At 46.7% G+C, this 17,572-nt stretch overlaps 2 protein-coding genes across 2 annotated transcripts; both read right to left on the reverse strand.

Moving 5' to 3' along the window:
• Window positions 1-919: 919 nt before the first annotated feature.
• On the reverse strand, window positions 920-2,549 carry ADRA2B (adrenoceptor alpha 2B). The gene has a single exon (XM_015811380.1). It carries the CDS (start codon window positions 2,547-2,549, stop codon window positions 1,209-1,211), a length of 1,341 nt encoding a protein of 446 aa, XP_015666866.1. The 3' UTR covers window positions 920-1,208.
• Window positions 2,550-10,791: 8,242 nt separating this feature from the next.
• LOC107283669 (MAM and LDL-receptor class A domain-containing protein 1) lies at window positions 10,792-13,497 on the reverse strand. The gene is made up of 4 exons (XM_015811606.1): window positions 13,451-13,497; window positions 12,163-12,282; window positions 11,710-11,837; window positions 10,792-10,925 (listed from the first exon to the last, which is right to left on the reverse strand). The coding sequence occupies exons 1-4, from the start codon at window positions 13,494-13,496 to the stop codon at window positions 10,827-10,829; spliced, it is 393 nt and encodes a 130-aa protein (XP_015667092.1). The 5' UTR covers window position 13,497; the 3' UTR covers window positions 10,792-10,826.
• Between the last annotated feature and the right edge of the window lie 4,075 nt (window positions 13,498-17,572).

Consider the following 17,572-nt stretch of genomic DNA (forward strand, 5'->3'; position numbering starts at 1 on the left):
CAGCTGGATGATGTCCGTTGAGATTCTCAGTCATCTAGGTCATAGTTATCCCAAAGATGCTTTTCCACGAGGCAACTGGACTTTCTTGCGTTTTTGTTTTTTCTTTGAAGATGTTTCGCTTCTCCTCCAGGAAGCTTCTTCAGTTTCTCAGAGCTGAAGAAGCTTCTTGGATGAGAAGCGAAATGTCCTCAAAGAAAAAAAAAAACACAAGAAAATCCAGTTGCCTCGTGGAAAAGCACCTTTGGGATTTCTCAGCTAGATTTTAAGAGCACGGCTAGTTTTTAAAAGACAGCCATACCTGCCACAGAGAAAAGCAAAAGAGGAATTGGTCAACAATGGTCAAATCCCCACATCAGCAAATATTTCACTGACCATCCAGGAGGCCACCTTCTGCTCCTCTGCCTCCGTTATGTGTTTATACGGTGGGGATGATCAAATGGCACTTTTTCTCTTCTGCATTGACCAAGTATTAAGGCACACATTTTATTTTGGGCAGTTGTTGCCTCTGCTATCCTTTTTGTCCCTGAAAGTGAATTTTCAAACCCAGATTCCTGAGCTGAAAGATACGCTGTGCAGATTTATTTTGCAATGTGTTCCAGGCCAGACGCTTTAACTCCAAAATATTTCTATATGTGGATTGCCAAAGCCGTTAAGAGTTCCCTGGGAGGGTAACGCAGATGAATAGCAACAGCAACAAAAACAAGGCGTAAATACAGTATTTTCCCCTTATCTCTTTGCAGAATCTCGGTACATAGAAATACCTGCTAATATTTGCCTTTCAATCCCTAGTAAATTGAAGAGTTACAGGGCTTGTGAACCAAGCTGGCAATCTTTAATCATGCCCTCATTTAGCCCAGAAAGCAGAAGAAATTAAAAAAAAACTTCCCTCCAAAGAATTAATCAGAAGACTTTGGACATTGGCAAGTCATTTTAGTGGAAAAACATACATTGGCAGAAAACATGTCCATGTGCGGAGGTTTCTACACATGCTGGTCTCCCTGGAACTTACACACACTTGCTTCCCCACTGCTGAGGCAAAATAAACTTTCTAAAAAAGCCACGTTACATCCAGCACTCACCTCGCTCCCTCACCTGCAAACACAAAAGGCCCCAAATAAATAGGTTTCTGGCTTTTGTTTACAGAGTTCCCTGTGGACCCAAACCACGTTCCCTCTTTGTCTCTCCCGGGGGTTGGATTGCAGCCGGTCTCACCAAGCCGTTTGAGTCCACTGCCGGCAGAGAATCTTCCGGAAGGCTTTGCGGAAGTCCTGGTTGAAGATGGTGTAGATGACGGGGTTCAAGGAGCTATTGCAGTAGCCGATCCAGAAGAAAAACTTGAAGGTGCTCTCCGGGATGGAGCAATAGTCCGAGGGGCAGATGGCCCGCAGGCTGTAGAGGAAAAAAAAGGGGAACCAACAAATCACAAAAACCCCAATCACCACCGTGAGAACAAAGGTGAATCTCTTCTCTCGGTTGAGGTGGGTCTTCCTCTTCCAGGGGTTGGCACTGAGGGTCTTCACTTTCCTCACCAGCAGGACCTCCCCTCTGGCCGTGGCCAAGGTGTCCATGGCTGGTGGAGAGCTGGAAGGAGCTCCGTTGCTTCTCTGGACGTTGTTCCGGGGCAGGCAGTCCACGGGGCTGGATTCCGAAGATGGTTTCTTCTCTGGCAAGGATGGGGAAGGGCTACCGGCAGAGTCTGGCTCTGGGGCTCTGCCATCCTGGCTTTGGAGAGAAAAGGTTTTGGTGGAGACCGAATGGGAGTCTGCTTGGTCGCCTTCCTGAGGAGGGACCTGAAGTCCATTGGACTCCACTTTCCCTCCTGGCCTTGCCTGGTCCTGCTTGGGAAGAGCAGCATCAGGTGGGCTCACCTTGTTCGGTGGCTTCTCGTCTCCGGCTTTCTCTTTGGGCACCTGAGCTTGAGAGCCGTGTCTGTTCCGGCGCCTGGCTATAAAATAGATCCTGAGATACACCAAAATCATGATGACACAGGGAGCAAAGAAGGAGCAGGTGCTGGAGGACAGGACATACCACGGCTCTTTGTTAAGTTCGCACGTGGGTACGTCCTCTTGGGCCTGGCCCTGGTTCTCCTTGAGGACCAGCGGGGGCAGGGAGATCAAGGCCGAAATCAGCCACACCACCAGGATGATGCACTTTATTCGCCGGGGGGTCCTCTTGAAATTGTACTCGATGGCCTGGCTGACCGACCAGTAGCGGTCCAGGCTGATGGCACAGAGATGCACAATGGAAGCCGTGCAGAAGAGGACATCCAGCGCCAGGTAGGATTTGCACCAGCTCTTGCTGAAGTACCAGTAGCCCATCAGCTCGTTGACCAGGGAGAAGGGGATGATGAGGGTGGCCACCAGGATGTCCGCAGCCGCCAGGGACACCAGGAAGAGGTTCTGAGGAGCCTTCAGGGACCGGCTGGTCAAGACGGCGATGATCACCAGGACGTTGCCGAAGATGGTGAACAGGATCAGGAAAGTGGTGACCGCAGCGATGGTGGCCGTGGCTTGGAGGCTGTAGCTCTCCTGGCCCTCTAAGGTGCCCATGGTCCTGTTGATGTGGCCCACCCAAGGGAGGGGGGGGCTAGCTTCTCAGCTTCAGGGGCGCCTGGAGGGCCACCCTTCAGACGCCTCCATTTGTACCGGATCCAGAGGAAGAGGAGGAGGGGCAGAAGGCCAGGGGGAGAGCAACGGAGGGGCCGGGACCTGCTCCCATCCTGGGATTCGACCCGGGGAAGCCTCTGCTCTGCCAGCTGCAGACTCCGAGCGTTCCTGCTGCTAAGGCTCAGCCCGGCAGATGATGCCCCCCATGGCCGCTCCTTTCCTTTCGGCCCCTCTCGCCGACGGGCAGCTCACAGCCCCGCAGGGACCCCGGACCGGAGGACCCCGGAGCTTCTCCCCTGCAGACGACACCGCCGCCGCCGCCGCCCCTCTCGGGCAAAAGTTGGGAGAGGCATGCCCAACTCTCCTCCGCGCTTCCTCCGCGCCCTGTGAGCGCCGGGCGAGGCTGCGGGCGCCTTTTGAGAGGAGCTGCGGCGGGGGGGGAGCGCGGTTTCCCCCCCCCCCGTTTCTCCCTTCTTCCTTCTCCACGCGCTGAATGGGTGACGCGGGATGTCAGGCAGTTGTGGGGCTCTTGCGAGGGGAAACAAAAGGGGAGGGGGAGGACAGACCCCCCCCACGCCCCCTCCTTGGAAGAGCAGGAGGGGGAGAGAGAGAGAGAGGAGAGCAAAAGAGATTGAGAAAGAGAGAGAGAGTAGAAAGAGATTGAGAGAGAGAGAAAGAAAGAAAGAGAGATTAAGAGGAGAAAGAGANGAGAGAGAAGAGAAAGAGATTGAGAGGGGAGAGCAAAAGAGATTGAGGAAGAGAGAGAGAGTAGAAAGAGATTGAGAGAGAGAGAGAGAGAAAGAGAGATTAAGAGGAGAAAGAGATTGAGAGAGGGAGAGAGAGAGAGAGAGAGAAGAGAAAGAGATTGAGAGGGGAGAGCAAAAGAGATTGAGGAAGAGAGAGAGTAGAAAGAGATTGAGAGAGAGAGAAAGAAAGATAGATTAAGAGGAGAAAGAGATTGAGAGAGGGAGAGGGAGAGAGAGAGAGAAGAGAAAGATTGAGAGAGGAGAGCAAAAGAGATTGAGGAAGAGAGGAGAAAGATTGAGAGAGGGAGACAGAGAGAGAGAAGAGAAAGAGATTGTGTGTGTGTGTGTGTGTGTGTAAGAGAGAGAGAGAGAGAGAGAGAGAGAGAAAGAAAGAGAGAGAGAGAGAGAGAGAGAGATTGGCTTTCCTCATCTGCCACTGAATCTTTCCTCTTTTGCCTGACCTCACAGCATCAGGCAGCCCTGGGGGGCCTAGCTGGCCACACAGGTAAGTGAATTACGGTGCTCGCCTGCCAAGGCCAGGTGTGGGATGACTCAGAGCAGCTTTGGCCCCGGCCAGCTGCTGTTCTTCTTCCCATCAGGTAACTTTGATGCAGGATCTGTTTTCTGAATTAAATGTTGGCTCAGACTCCCATCACTGCACAACGCCAGAGGATACAGAAAAGTCAAGCTGGTCAGCGCCCCCCCCCCAGCCCTGCCCTTCCCCCCCCCCGATCAATTTCCACCCTTTGGAGCTTTGATCCTGTGGGTGGGGCTGACATCTTGACTTTTTTGACCGACTTTCCTGTGGACACCCCTGATTGAAGTGGAAACGGTTTGGTGTGGAGCCCAAAGCAGACCTGACTAAGTGGGACAGCGCCTGGCGCAATCTAGCCAAACTGATTTATTAAATGCTTATACCCCCCATCTTTGTAAGGTGATTCTGAGCAGTTTACAAACTGAAGGATGGGTGGAAAACGTCCCAGGAGGGGGGACCCTGCCGGCTCATTGTCCACCTTCTCTTGCAAAGTCTCCGCTTTCAGAAGAGGCAGCTCTTTTCTGATCGGCAGGGAAAAATATTGGAGCAGCAGGAAGAAGAGAAGATCTGTTTTCCAGAAATGGAGGCATGGTGGCCAGAGATAACAGAGGAAGGAAGGGAGGATAGGGAAAGGAAGGGAGGGAGGGAGGGAGGGAGGGAAGGAAGGAGGGGGGAAGGAAAGGAAATAGAGAAAGGGAAGGGAAGGGAAGGGAAAGAAAGGAAAGAGAAAAGGAAAGGAAAGGAAAGAGGAAAGGAAAGGGAAGGAAAGGAAAGGAGAGGAGAGGAAAGGAAAGGAAAGGAGAGGAGAGGAGAGGAGAGGAGAGGAGAGGAGAGGAGAGGAGAGGAGAGGAGAGGAGAGGAAAGGAAAGGAAAGGAAAGGAAAGGAAAGGAAAGGAAGGATGGAGGGAGAGGGAGGGAGGGAAGGAGGGAGGGGGGAAGGGAAGGGAAAGGAAAGAGGAAAGGAAAGGAAAGGAAAGGAAAGGAAAGGAAAGGAAAGGAAAGGAAAGGAAAGGAAAGGAAAGGAAAGGGGCTGCAGTCTCCACTAGGGAGGGAAGTGAAATTAATTTAGCTTCCACGTGAATGTGAATATCTGCACTTTTACCTTTTCAATCCAGAATACAAGTTGAAACTTCATTCTCTTCCAACAGTCATAAATTTCTCAGTTTTTCAGTGTCATTTAATATGTTTAAAAAGGGGGGAAGCCTATCAAAAGACTGTATAGCCATGAACATAATGCACATCAATGCATCCTCTTAAGGGAGAATGTCTTGCAAAAAGGATCCGTTAGGCAATTACAAATTAAGCGCATGTGTTTGGAGAAATGCCCCCCCCCTTCATACGACCATAGGTTAGCATTGATATATTTTTTTTTTGAAGTCTTTAATTCATTGAAATGAATTTGCCAGATTGGTAACAATGAAAACCTGGGCTAAGTTCTCCAGTCCGAACTCTCATACGGTGCCTTTCCAGACAATTTTAAACTGCAGTTCCCAGAATCTGCAGCCAACATAATAAATCATAAATGATGCTAGCACATCTCTCTCATGGGAGAGAATGGGGTTTGTTCATTCTCCTCCTAAGTAGCCAGGATCTAAGAAAAATCTTTTTTTTTTATGGTCATAGTTTCTTAAGAGCCCAACAAGCCAGATTTTTGAGGGAAAAAATCCTGTGATTTAAAAAGTCCGGAAAACCGGTCCTCCCATTTTAATTTTGCTTCTAATACGTTTGTGCACTGGTGATGGCTGTGCCCATACATGGCCAAATAAATCCACAAATCATCTGAAATGCAATTAAGGCAAACAAATGTTGTATTTCCTGAGGGTTGTTTCATGATTTCATAAGATGTGTATGGGTGTGTGTTTAGCATGGATTTATAAGAACAATAAAACTGCTGCAAAATTACAGGGAAAGAACCTCTAACGCTCTTTGGGAGTTGATGACTTGTCAATGGTACAATGGGGGGGGGGTGTTTATTTACAAAGGAAATGTCACTATCACTTCATGGGTGAGGAAAGAAGCAATTTCTCTTCCCACCTGCACAATAAATTAGTAAGACTGCTAAAAATTATCCAGATCCAGGATCTTGGATGTACAGAGAGTCCTTGACTAACAACTTCGTTTAGGGACCGTTTGAAGTTACAACAGCCCTGAAAAAGGTGACTTACGATTTTAAAATCCTTTACCCTATCCAAAGAGATGCTCCTTATGAAAAAAATCAACAAATTTGTTGCAATTTAGGAATAACTGCAGAGACATAGGATTGCCCTTGAGGTAAAACCATTCCTTTAAGGGACTGTTTGTGACATGATTGTTATTCACACGACCCTTGCGACATCCCCAGGGACACGTGATCAAAATTCGGACCCTTGGCCACTGACTCACATTTATGACGGTTGCCGTGTCCCGGGATCACGTGGTCCCCTTTTTTGCAACTGTCTGACACACAAAGCCAATGGGGAAGCCAGCAACACTTAACAACTGTGTTACTAACTTACCAAGGGCAGTGATTCACTTCACACTGTGGTAAGAAAGGTAGGAAAACAGGGCAAATTGTTGTACATCCTTAACCGTCTCGCGCAGTCGTGGCCGTAAGTCAAGGACTGCCTGTATCACAGGATATATATTTTTTTCTGTCAGTTTTTGTTTTCTCTCCGAAGCATTTTTTCCTCCTCCATCCAGCAGAATGGAACCGTTTGAGGAAAGGGTGGAGATACGGTAATAGTAATCTCAGAGGACCCTGCAGGCTGCCTCTGCTAAGTGCTCTGAAGAGCCAAGGAGACTGAAGACGGCTTGCGATGGATGATCGATGGAGCCAGAAGATGGTGGGAGGGCGAAGGAGGGCAGAGGGGCTGCGCAGACCGTGCAAAATGGGGAACGTCTCATCTCCCAGAGCCATCTCCTACTCGCTGGGACCACATGGTCTTGAGTTGGGGGCAAGGGGGAGGCTGGAAGCTACAGCTGCAGAACCACTGAGGAGTGGTTAAGGTGGGTGGCTGTCAAGACTTCCAGAATGTCGCACTTGGAATGCTGCATCCAGTTTTGATCACCACAATATAAAAAAGAAGTTGAGACTCTGGAAAAAGTTCAGAGATGAGCAATTAAGGGGCTGGAGGCTAAAACATATGCAGGATTTGGGTAACTCTAGTCTATATGAAAAGAAGGACAAGGGGTGATATGATAGCAGTCTTCCAATATCTGAGGGACCGTCACAAGGAAGAGGGAGTCAAGCTATTCTCCAAAGCACCTGAAGGCAGGACAAGAAGCAACGGATGGGAAGTAACCAAGGAGAGAAGCAACCTAGAACTCAAGGAGAAATGTCCCTTGTTTCTTGACTTGCCTTCTGGTGCTTTGGAAAATAGGTTGAGCCCCTCCTCTTTGTGGCAGCCCCTCAAATATTGGAATAATGCTATCATGTCCCCCCTAGTCCTTTTTTTCTCTAGACTGGCCATCTTGCAACCACTCCTCATATGCTTTAGTCTCCAGGCCTTTAATCATCTTAGTTGCTCTTCTTTGCACTTTTTCCAAAGTCTCAACATCTTTTTTGTAATGAGGTGACCAAAACTGGATGCAGTGTTCCAGTTGTGGCCTTACTAAGGCTTCAAGAAAGCGGTAGTAATACTTCACATGATTTTGATTCTATGCCTCTGTTTATACAACCAAAGATTGTATTATCTTTTTTGGCTGCTGCCACATGTTGCTGGCTCATGTTTGAGTGATCCTCCACTAGGACTCCAAGGTCCCTCTCACAGTTGCCGTTTTTGAGCCAGGTTTCACTTTATCTGTACTTGTATCTTTGGTTTTTCCTGCTTCACACTGGGGGTGATTGATAGATTAACAACAGATCCCACCCCTTCCCTTTCTCATCCTACTACCTCCCTCCCCATTTTTTTAGCTAGGTTGATTATCTGGATTTTTATAATATGTATTTATATCAGTAGGGTTTCGTACAATTTTATCTTTTAATATTGTAAGCTCTGCTTTCAGAGAATTGGACTAGAAAGACTTCCAACTCTGCTATTCTGTTATTCATAAACTGTGAAAGCTGCCCAGAGTTTACTTTACAGTAAGATGGGTGGCTAATAAATTTTACAAGTAAATAAATAAAGGAAGGAATTTGGTTCTTCTGTTCCAAATGGAACCATCAGAGAGATCTCTGCTTTTTTTCTGTTCAGGGTAACCTTCCCCTTACATTTTCCCCAAGGGAACATAATGGAAATAAAGAAATAAGTTTCAGTAATGTATGGTAGACCAGAACAAGCCGCCTGAGAAGAAGAGGGCTTATGGGAATTAATTAATTCTCGTGAAATTGATGCTATGGGGAATCACATATATTGATTTAATCTGTATTTTGTCTCTGCCCATTCATGGAACCACACATTTCATTTTAGCTTCATAAGTTGTGAACAGCCAACCAGTGTGGTCTTTTTAGGGTTCGATACGTTATGAAAAGACTAAAGGATGAGTTGAGTAAACCATGTTTAGCTTATAGATAGGCATATCACACAGAGCCTAAAACTGACACACTCTCTGGATTCTCTCTAGTAGGGGTCTCCAACCTTGGCCACTTTAAGACTTGTGGACTTCATGCTGGCTATGCTGGCTGGGGAACTCTGGGAATTGAAGTCCACAAGTCTTAAAGTGGCCAAGGTTGGAGGCCCCTCTTCTCTTGGGAGAAAAGGGACAACTGTCTAAAAGATTTAATGGACAGGTCAGGGTTCAGAAAAAAAACAATGGAGTATTGGAACATCTCAACTTCCTAGGAAGCTCCATGGCAGACCTCAAAGTGGCACTTTAGGAACTTTTTAACTCCATTATTCAGTCTAAGGTTGCTGACCTCGTAAACATCCAAAGGTTGCAGGCAATTTCAGAAGGTCTCAAAAACATAATGGGCTTTTAACAGAGGACAATTGTGAACTGATAAGGTACTTGTCCTCTGCCTCACATATAACCTACAGCTGCCCCCCTCCCTTGCCTGCATCTTCACGCCAATTATTCCCGACATCCGTCTAGCCAGTCTCGGTTTCTGATAAAGCAAAAGCTTCTGCCTTTTAGGCTAATGAAGAGAAGAACCCAGTAAAGAGAAGGACCAGGAGCGACACAATAGCTGTGTTCCAAAACGTGAGGGGCTGCCACAAAGAAGGGGGAGGGGGTCAGCCTATTCTTGAAAGCAACTGAGGGCAAGACAAGAAATAAGGGATGGAAACCTGTGAAGGAGAGATCCAACCTGGAATTAAGGAGGAACTTCCTAATAGCAAAGACAATTAACCAGTGGAACAGCTTCCCTCCAGAAGTTGTGGGTTCTCCAACACCGGAGGTTTTTAAGAAGAGATTTGGACAGCCATTTGTCTGGAATGGTCTAGGGTCTCCTGCCTGAGCAGGGGGTTGGACTAGATGACCTCCAAGGTCTTCTCCTCCTCCCCTCTCTCCTGTTCCCTCCCTTCCCTTCCTTCCCCTTCCCTCTTCTCCTGTCCCCTCCCCTCCCCTCCCCCACTTCCCTCCCCTCCTCTCCCCTCTCCTGTCCCCTCCCCTCCCTCTCCTCTCCCCTCCCCTCTCTCCTCTCCTGTTCCCTCTCTTCCCTTCCTTCTCCTCCCCTCTTCTCCTGTCCCCTCCCATCTCTTCCCTCTCCTCCCCTCCTCTCCTGTTCCCTCCCTTCCCCTCTTCTCCTGCCCTCACTTCTCTCCCCTCCTCTCCTCTCCTGTTCCCTCCCTTCCACTCCCTTCCCTCCTCTCCTCTCCCCTCCTCTCCTCTCATGAAACTAGACTTCCTAATTTTTTCTCTCTCTTCTTAGCACAAGCGATGGACAAGCGCAGCACAAGACTGCCCTCTGCTGGAAAAGAAATTTATAAACCCGATTGTCTTTCTGCAATTTTGTGTCATCCACCTGGCTTCCATCGTTCCCAGCCAGATTAGAAATTACAGGGTTGGAAGCACAATGTGGCTGGAAGATACCATGTAAGGGAGACATTTACTCTCCTGTTGGGACTCTGAAACTCATCCCGACATAAGTCTCTATCAGTGCTGGGAAAGATAAGAGCTGGAAGGGACCTTGGAGGTCTTCTAGTCCAACCTCCTGCTCAAGCAGGAGACCCTATATAATATCATTCCGAACAAGGGGCTGTCCAATCTCTTCTTAAAAACCTCCATCTTGACTTTTTAATGCTACCTTTCCCCACAGCAATAACTTCTGCATTTTATCCATTTTCCCGATCAACCTCTTTGGCGCCATCTCTTTGAAGCCACAAAGCAAACTCCTTAAGCTAACCGCATTCAGGAAAGAGAATTCCATCAAAGTGCAACTCACAGCAACAGACTCAGAGTCTCCCTGTCCCTGCATTAGCACCTATGCTCGCTCATGAAATGTGAACGAATTAAAATTAATATCTACTGCAGCTAAAATGTGACTGATGTTAAAAAAAAAAAAGGGCTGAACCATGAAATGCCCCTTTTTGCAAATTGATCATGCCAAAGTAGGCCCCTTTGTCGGTCTGGTTCTGCTTCCTCCTCCCTTCAGCCCTAACTCATTCATCCCTTCTGCTGCTGCCTGCGGGGATATAGAAATGTATGTTACCAGCAACCTGTGAAAAGCTGGCATTGTACAGAAAGCCTAGGAAATCTATAGAATGTGTGGTGTTTTTAGGCAAAGAATGAAATCTGTTTTTGTAATAAGATATATACTTTCCCAAGGCACTGAATATAATCCCTGGGCATTATGCAGAATAAGAACCATTTAGGCAAAGTATGAAAAGAGAGTCATGAAAAGGGCTAGGTATGTGAAAATGAAAGAAGAAATGCAAAAAAAGTACAGGACTTGAGAGAGAGGAGAGGAGAGGAGAGATTCTATGAAATATGGAAGAAGGGCAATCATTGAAACTGTTAATCCAAGGTTGCTGTATGCTTTATATTTATGTGATTAATTTGTGACACAGAATGCTGATCATTCTATGGTAAACACTGCCCACAGGGCTTCTGACAGAGAACCAGATCATCCATTTGAGCATTACATCTTACTTCGTTGCCAACAATGCCTTCGAGCGCTACCTGTGGAGAGAGCACATGGAAAAGAGCACATTCTAACCACTCGGACCGTTCCCAAAAAAATTGAATTACATTTCTGGGAGAAAAAGGAAACAGTTTTCAAGGGTGTGCTATCTTTCGTCAGGTGGGGACACATTCTAAGCGGAGAGAGGACCAGGGCGCTGTCACCACCACCATTTAATGCGTTATAATTAAACACAGTCCCTATGATTACTTCTTACAGATTTAAGGGTTTTGTCGAGTGGCAACATCAACAATTACTAATTTGGCAGCATCTTTTGCTTAAATCTTGGGAAAGCTTCCAGCGAGCCATTTTTAAAGGTACCTGTCATCCTATATAACATAAAAACAATGGAGGCGGGTTGATAGGATTACTTAGAAAACAGGTTGTTGAATTTGGGGATGGGGAGGAAATAACACATCTGATCTTCCTCTGTATCATAACGTGTACCTGATTCATGTTTAATTTACAATATGTACTTAGGACATGGAGGGGGGGGCAGTGGCCTAGTGGTTAAGACAGTGGGTTTGTCAAACGGAAGGTTGGCAGTTTGAGACCCAAGCACCGTGCAACAGGGTGAGCTCCTGTTCTCCTCCCACAGTTTGAAAGCATGTAAATGCGAGTGGATAAGTAGGTACCACCAGTGGGAAGGTAACAGCATTCTATGCCCCTTGACGTAAAGACCACGGAAGTGTCTTTGGACAACACTGGCTCCCTCAGCTAAGAAAGAGAGACATGACTGGACAGGAGAAACTTCTGCCTTTAGGACATGCCACGAATGTTTACCTGTAGTGCCCAAGTTGTGGAAATAGATAAGGTCACTTGATGCCAACCAACACCTTGCTTTCCCTTCATTGACCTCACTTTCTGCCAGTCAGTGGAATTCAGAAGCTTTGTGTAGAAGTTGATTTTGCCTACAAAACATAAATAGCTCAATGACCAGCTATCTACAGAACGAAAAAAAAACCCACATTTTTTCTCTTGAAGATCACTACAATTAGTCCTCATTTAATGACTGTTCAAAGTGACAGTGGCTCTTCCCAAAGCTATGTATGGCGTGCAATTGCAGGCTCAATTACTGCTGTAAGTCGCGACTAAATGTATCCGTCTCCGGATGTTTGGCACACCATTTTCAGGATCGCCTTAATCCAGCCTGGAACCCTTCTCAGAGTGCAACCCCCAGCCCTGTTGGGAATGCAGCCCCCAGATTTTCCAGCCAATAGGGCTGAAGACATTTACCTGCAGCACAGTCTGGTGATCTGTACCAAAACTGGAGACATCTGATGCCGTACACAACCGGGCTGATCAAAACAGCCTTTTGCTTTGAGAGATGACTTGAAGGCTTTAGGGAGATATAGCCTGGTGAAGAAATGATGTGGGCACAAGTTAGCCTGTCATAATCAAGAGATCTGAAGCTCCTCCCTTCAACTCCTGGTTTCCAGTTACTTTTCTGAGGCAAGTCAAGGTGCTGGTTATCAGCATGAAAGACCCTCCATGGCACAGGGCCAAGTTACTTGCAGGACGGGCTCTCCCTGACGGTACCTGCCCGACCCCCTCCCCTAAATGTTGCCATCTGATGGGAGCTCAGAGGCATGCCTTCTTGGTGACCTCCCACTCTTTTGGCACAGCCTCCCACCAGAGATCAGAGAGACCCCTCCCCTTTTAGCCTTCTGGAAAGCTGTGGAGACCTGACTTTTCCCATAGACTAGGACAGGGGTAGGCAACCTTGGCTCTTTTATGACTGGTGGACTTCAACTCCCAGAATTCCTGAGCCAGCATGGCTCAGCTTGGAAACCTCTCCCTTTCCCCTCAACATGGCTGGCTCAGGAATTCTGGGAGTTGAAGTCCACGAGTCATAAAAGAGCCAAGGTTGCCTACCCCTGGACTAGGAGGTGGTGTTGAGTTGGAAGGATGTTTGGTATGGCACCTGAGGGGGAAGATATGTTTTTAACTCTGTTTTAAATATGGTTGTGAGCCGCTGAGAATCAGTGCAGGAGGTAGAGGTCATATAAATCCTGTAAATAAGTAAGTGAAAAATAAAACCACTCTGTTATGGCAGAGATTTGGCATCAGTTAGGAGGTCAGAGGGAAGAAGGAGAGACCCAAACTGAAACCCATTTATGAGGCCTACTCCATATCTGAGTATGAAAAAGCAAGGACATAAGCCTGGCAACCAAATGTAGGTTAGTTTGCTCGCTTGTGTTCCCCATAGCTATCTATGATTGTGAAAGCTAAACCTTAAAAAAGCAAGATGGGAGACTAAAAATAATTTAAATAACATAAATGAGCAACTCTCCAACTCAAACTTACAAGCAAAAAAACGTTCAGAAAATGACCATAAAGAATGAACTAGAAACTGAGAAATCAGAAGAAAAAATAGAGGAAACTGACATAAAGATAGAGGATTTGAAATAAGAAACCAACAGACAGGCGCAGATAAATAAAAATTTGGAAGACCCAGATAAAACACCAGAAATGGGAGAGACATTTTACTTTTTAAGACTTCAGATCAGATCATGCCCCTTACCATCTAAACTTCTGAAGGGCTTCTCAGAAATTCTGTCGTCTTCCATGGACTCAGCAGTCTTCTCTTCCTCCTTCTGAAGCATCCAGTCTAGGCTGTCATTTTGACTTTGCTTCCAGCCACACAGGTTCTCCTTGAAGGAGCAGGATATCAAAATGTTATCTATTGTTCTCTGGCTGGGCCCTTGGTTATTTCCTCTCTTTTTCTCAGAAGGAGACAACTTTTGGAGAAGAGTCCATAATTTGGATTTCGAAGTGGACCTCAATATAGGTTTCTCAGGCTCCCTTGGTGTTGTCATGTTTCCTATTGAAATGGCAGGATGACTCCGGTATCCTTGTAAATATCCAGGAAGAAGCAATTGTTGTATGGTCCCACCTGAAGAAGCCGTAATGATTTTACGCATATGCTTCTTTGGGAACAATTTCTTTATACTCAGCCTTCTGGGATTTACATGTCCAACATTTGAGTGTAACAGCTTAGAATCAGGAGCCAGTGAAGACAATATGAAAGAAGATGGAGTTGCCATTATTCGTAGCAGAGATCTCTTGTTGATATGGTGGAGATGGACAGGATTGCTTGCAAAAAAAGACTTGTTTTCTTCTAGGTTCTTTTTGTTCTTATGGCCCCCAGTCATCTCTTCTAGTGTCACTGCAACATGGGTCTCAGAGATTTGTCTGGATGATTCCGTTGCAAGAGTAAATAGTTCTCCATTTTTCACTCTTGTGGGAGTCTTAGTGGCTTCTTCCAGACCTTTGGCTCCATACATTGTAGAAGACCTCCTTTCCGTTTCAGTTGAGCCAAGAGTTTGGAGCTGGGAAAGAGATATTCCAGTAGGCACCAAAGCCCCTTTAGAGAACTTTGTGACCATATGGTACACATCTGCAGCTTCCACCTTCTCTGTATCATGAGGGTTATAGACATCAGAAACAGATGGTACCACATTTGGTGTTGTGGCGTTTGAATGGGGAGGAATGAAAGCAACAGAATATGATTGGCTAGAAGGAGCGGTAGTGTGATATACATTCCATTTCTTCTCATTGAAGATTGTGGATTCTTCTGTTTCCTTGGTGGAATTAGTGGAAATTAACTGAGATGAGGATTCTACACCTAGACTGGTGGCTCCTATTGTGCTAATATGACTTTGTTCAGATCCTTCCGGTTCAGTCCTTGTGAGTTTAGCAGCAGCTGACTCCTCTGATCTGTATGCATCATTTTCTTTTGTAAGGATCTTCCATGTCTCTTCCAGAAAGCGTGTTGAAGTTTTCCCATCCGATATTGGCCCAGTGACTTCCTCTAAAGGCTTTATTTTAGTTTGTGGTTCAGGCTGGAACTGTAGAAGTTCTTTGTGTTTCTCATGGGACCCCCTGGTAGAAACTCCAGCATGAGATGTTCCATGGATTTCAGCTGAAGCCAGAATGCTACCATTGGTGTCCATCTCTATCTCTCCACTTGTTTTGGGAGGGATACCTGTGACCCGTTTTGAATCGTAATGCATCATAGTCTGGTTTTCCCTAGAGTCCACAATGATAGCACTGGACAAATCAGTAGATAGTGCAACTGTAGTGCCCACGGGGGATGTGTTCCTTGGAGGTGATGAAGTAGCTGTTCTACGACGGCCACCAACAGATCCCTCTTTGGGGCTCACAAGCTCGGGAGACTGTAAGGAACCTGTGACCAGCGGTGGGGCTGTTCCTTCTAGAGACGTTGGTTGCATTTCTAATGAAGGAGGCCCTGTACTATGTCTCCCAGCTGCACCTTCCTGAACATGAGCTGTGACCCAGCTCATCCCACCCACAGTCAATCCTGCTGTTGCGCTGGCTGCCATGATAGATCTTCCTTCTGCAGAAGAGACTGTTTTATTAAGCTGGAAGGAAAGTTCTGTTTCTGGGCTGAGTTCTAGAGATCGCGTAGACTGGATTTCCGGGCGTGTTACAGAATCTGTGCCCCCTAAATAAAAACGGCTTCGGGGTCTGTTGAGAGTTGGCTTGCCATGAGCCAAAATGGTGAAAAAACTGGAAGAACCAACAGTTAGTAATGCAGCAGGTCTGGTACCGCTTATCACAGTAATCTCTGGAGTCCTTTTCTTTGGAGTTGTTTGCGTGAGTTCCTTCACTTTCACTGATAAAGTCTCTTCTTTAAGATGCTCTGTGGAATTATTGGTTCCATTTTTACCTCCTGGCTTCATGGAACCACCCAAACCTCTGGGAGAAGTATCTCTTTCTCTCCCTAGCTGAAATATCCGACTTGAAGTAGGGCCAGATTCTTGAATTTCTGGCTTTGGACTCCTTTTGCCAGTAGTTCCCAATTCTATTTGCCTGTTTAAAGAGCTGAATGTCTCAGCAGTGTGCTCCATGTGTGAAGTTAGTGTTTCAGATGCAGACACTGCTAAATTCTTACCACATTGTTTTGGAGACACCATTGCCCTCAGCCTATTAGTAGAATGGCTGGTTTGAATCTCATGATATTCAGCTCCAGCTTTTATTGACAAAGTAGAAGAATGTTGACTTTGAGTTTCTTCATCCCCTTGTTCAAGTTGGGTGAACACTTGGTTCCCAGATGGTTCCGTGGGAAATTGTCTCGTCAAAGTGGTTCTAGGTCTTTCCCTGTGGACCACATCCATCTTTTGAGTCATTGGTAACCTCTCTAGGGCTTTCATAGATGCTGTTTCTATAGTCTTCTCCAGTGTTTGTTTTTCTACATCTGCAGATGGAGACCATCCCTCCGTGATGAACCTGGGATGGTGATGCATATCACTGCTTGTTTGGGACCAAGCCCTATTGTCCCCTGGTCCTGCTGCTGTCTTAGAGCTTTGCTCTGTAGGCTGGACAGCCACGATGGTTTCGATTGCTAATGAAGCCACTTTCCCCCTAGTGGGAATTTGGCTTGGCAACTCTGCATGGTCCATGGTATGGCTTTCAACCTCCACTTGCCTTTCTGTAACATTCAAGGAAACAGATCCAGGAGGCTCACCTGTAATGGATGTCCCCCATTCATAACCATTTCCTGCCAGGTGAGGTGGTGGCAGTGAAAATGATTCTGTTATCATAGAAGAATTGTTATACAAGGAACCGTTCTCTTTTAACTCTGAAGCAACAGGATGGGCAGTGACCACTCCCTGAAGAGATGATGGTGCTCCAGAAGTGAACCAACCCATGTATTTTGTTTGAGCTTCCAGAGTTACAGGAACTGGTGTCTCCTTTCTAGGAAGTAGAGCTTCTCCAGGTTCGTGTGTATTTTTGATGCTGGGAGATTGAATGTAAGGAAGCACAGTTGATTTCTCATGGTATGAACTTTTTGCGTCCACATCCCTCCCCTTTGAGCCAGAAATGGTGACAATGTTTGCCAGGCCTGCCACTTTAGTGCCCTGACGTTTTTCTCCCAATTCCATATGGCTGGAGATGGTGGTTGGGTTCCCGAGGGAACTAGAGAGAGATAAAGAGCTAGTCACGTTAGTCAAAACATCCTCCGCTGGATGTATAGAAGCTGGGCTGCCTGTTTCATTCATAGCAGCAGTTATGGCTTGATGGAACGCCTTCTTTGATTGTCCCTTGGAGTGTTCCTCCACCACAGATAGGGGGGACCTTGGAGAACCCATTCCAATGTCTGTCTCATTACTTCCCATGTCCAACAAGCCTGCCAACTCCACCGCTGTAGACCGTTCTCCTGTAGGCTCTAGAACTGTGGCTTTTGAACCAGAAACTTCCATACTAGTTTCTTTCTGACCAAATGGCGTTATAGCTCCATGGATTTTTCCCACTGAAGAAAGGGCAGAACTTTTGGCCTGAGAGGAAGATGTCTGCTCCATTTCTGGAGCAGCCCTTGTTCTCGTTTCTGTGGGGCTTTGTTCAGTTGGTGTATACGCTTTCAGATATTGGTATCTCAACTGCCATCCAGTGATTGGATTTTGGGAAGTCCATGGTGCAGGAGCTTTCTCAACAACACTGTCTATTGCCTGTCTAGTTTGTGTTGTATCCAGCACATGCTTTGAAGGCGTCTGAAGTTCTCTGCTTGCTTCTCTTGTGGGAGAGGTCATGGCGGATATTACCACGCTTTGTTCTGCCCCCTCTGTTCTCCTCAACTGACCTGCTACTGTGCTTAGATCTTCACCAACAGTCTTTCGAGATG

The sequence above is a fragment of the Protobothrops mucrosquamatus genome, unplaced genomic scaffold (genome assembly GCF_001527695.2).
Source record: "Protobothrops mucrosquamatus isolate PMUCROS unplaced genomic scaffold, P.Mucros_1.0 scaffold_50, whole genome shotgun sequence".
In the NCBI taxonomy this organism is placed as follows: domain Eukaryota; kingdom Metazoa; phylum Chordata; class Lepidosauria; order Squamata; family Viperidae; genus Protobothrops; species Protobothrops mucrosquamatus.

Excerpts from the sequence above, each read along its gene's own strand:
- ADRA2B (XM_015811380.1), bottom strand. The coding sequence starts at position 2,549 with ATGGGCACCTTAGAGGGCCAGGAGAGCTACAGCCTCCAAGCCACGGCC.
- LOC107283669 (XM_015811606.1), bottom strand. The coding sequence starts at position 13,496 with ATGGAAGACGACAGAATTTCTGAGAAGCCCTTCAGAAGTTTAGATG. Across the intron at positions 12,283-13,450 it reads GCCCTTCAGAAGTTTAGATG|GCTATATCTCCCTAAAGCCT; the intron begins GTAAGGGGCATG and ends TTTCTTCACCAG. Across the intron at positions 11,838-12,162 it reads ATCACCAGACTGTGCTGCAG|GCAAAATCAACTTCTACACA; the intron begins GTAAATGTCTTC and ends TATGTTTTGTAG.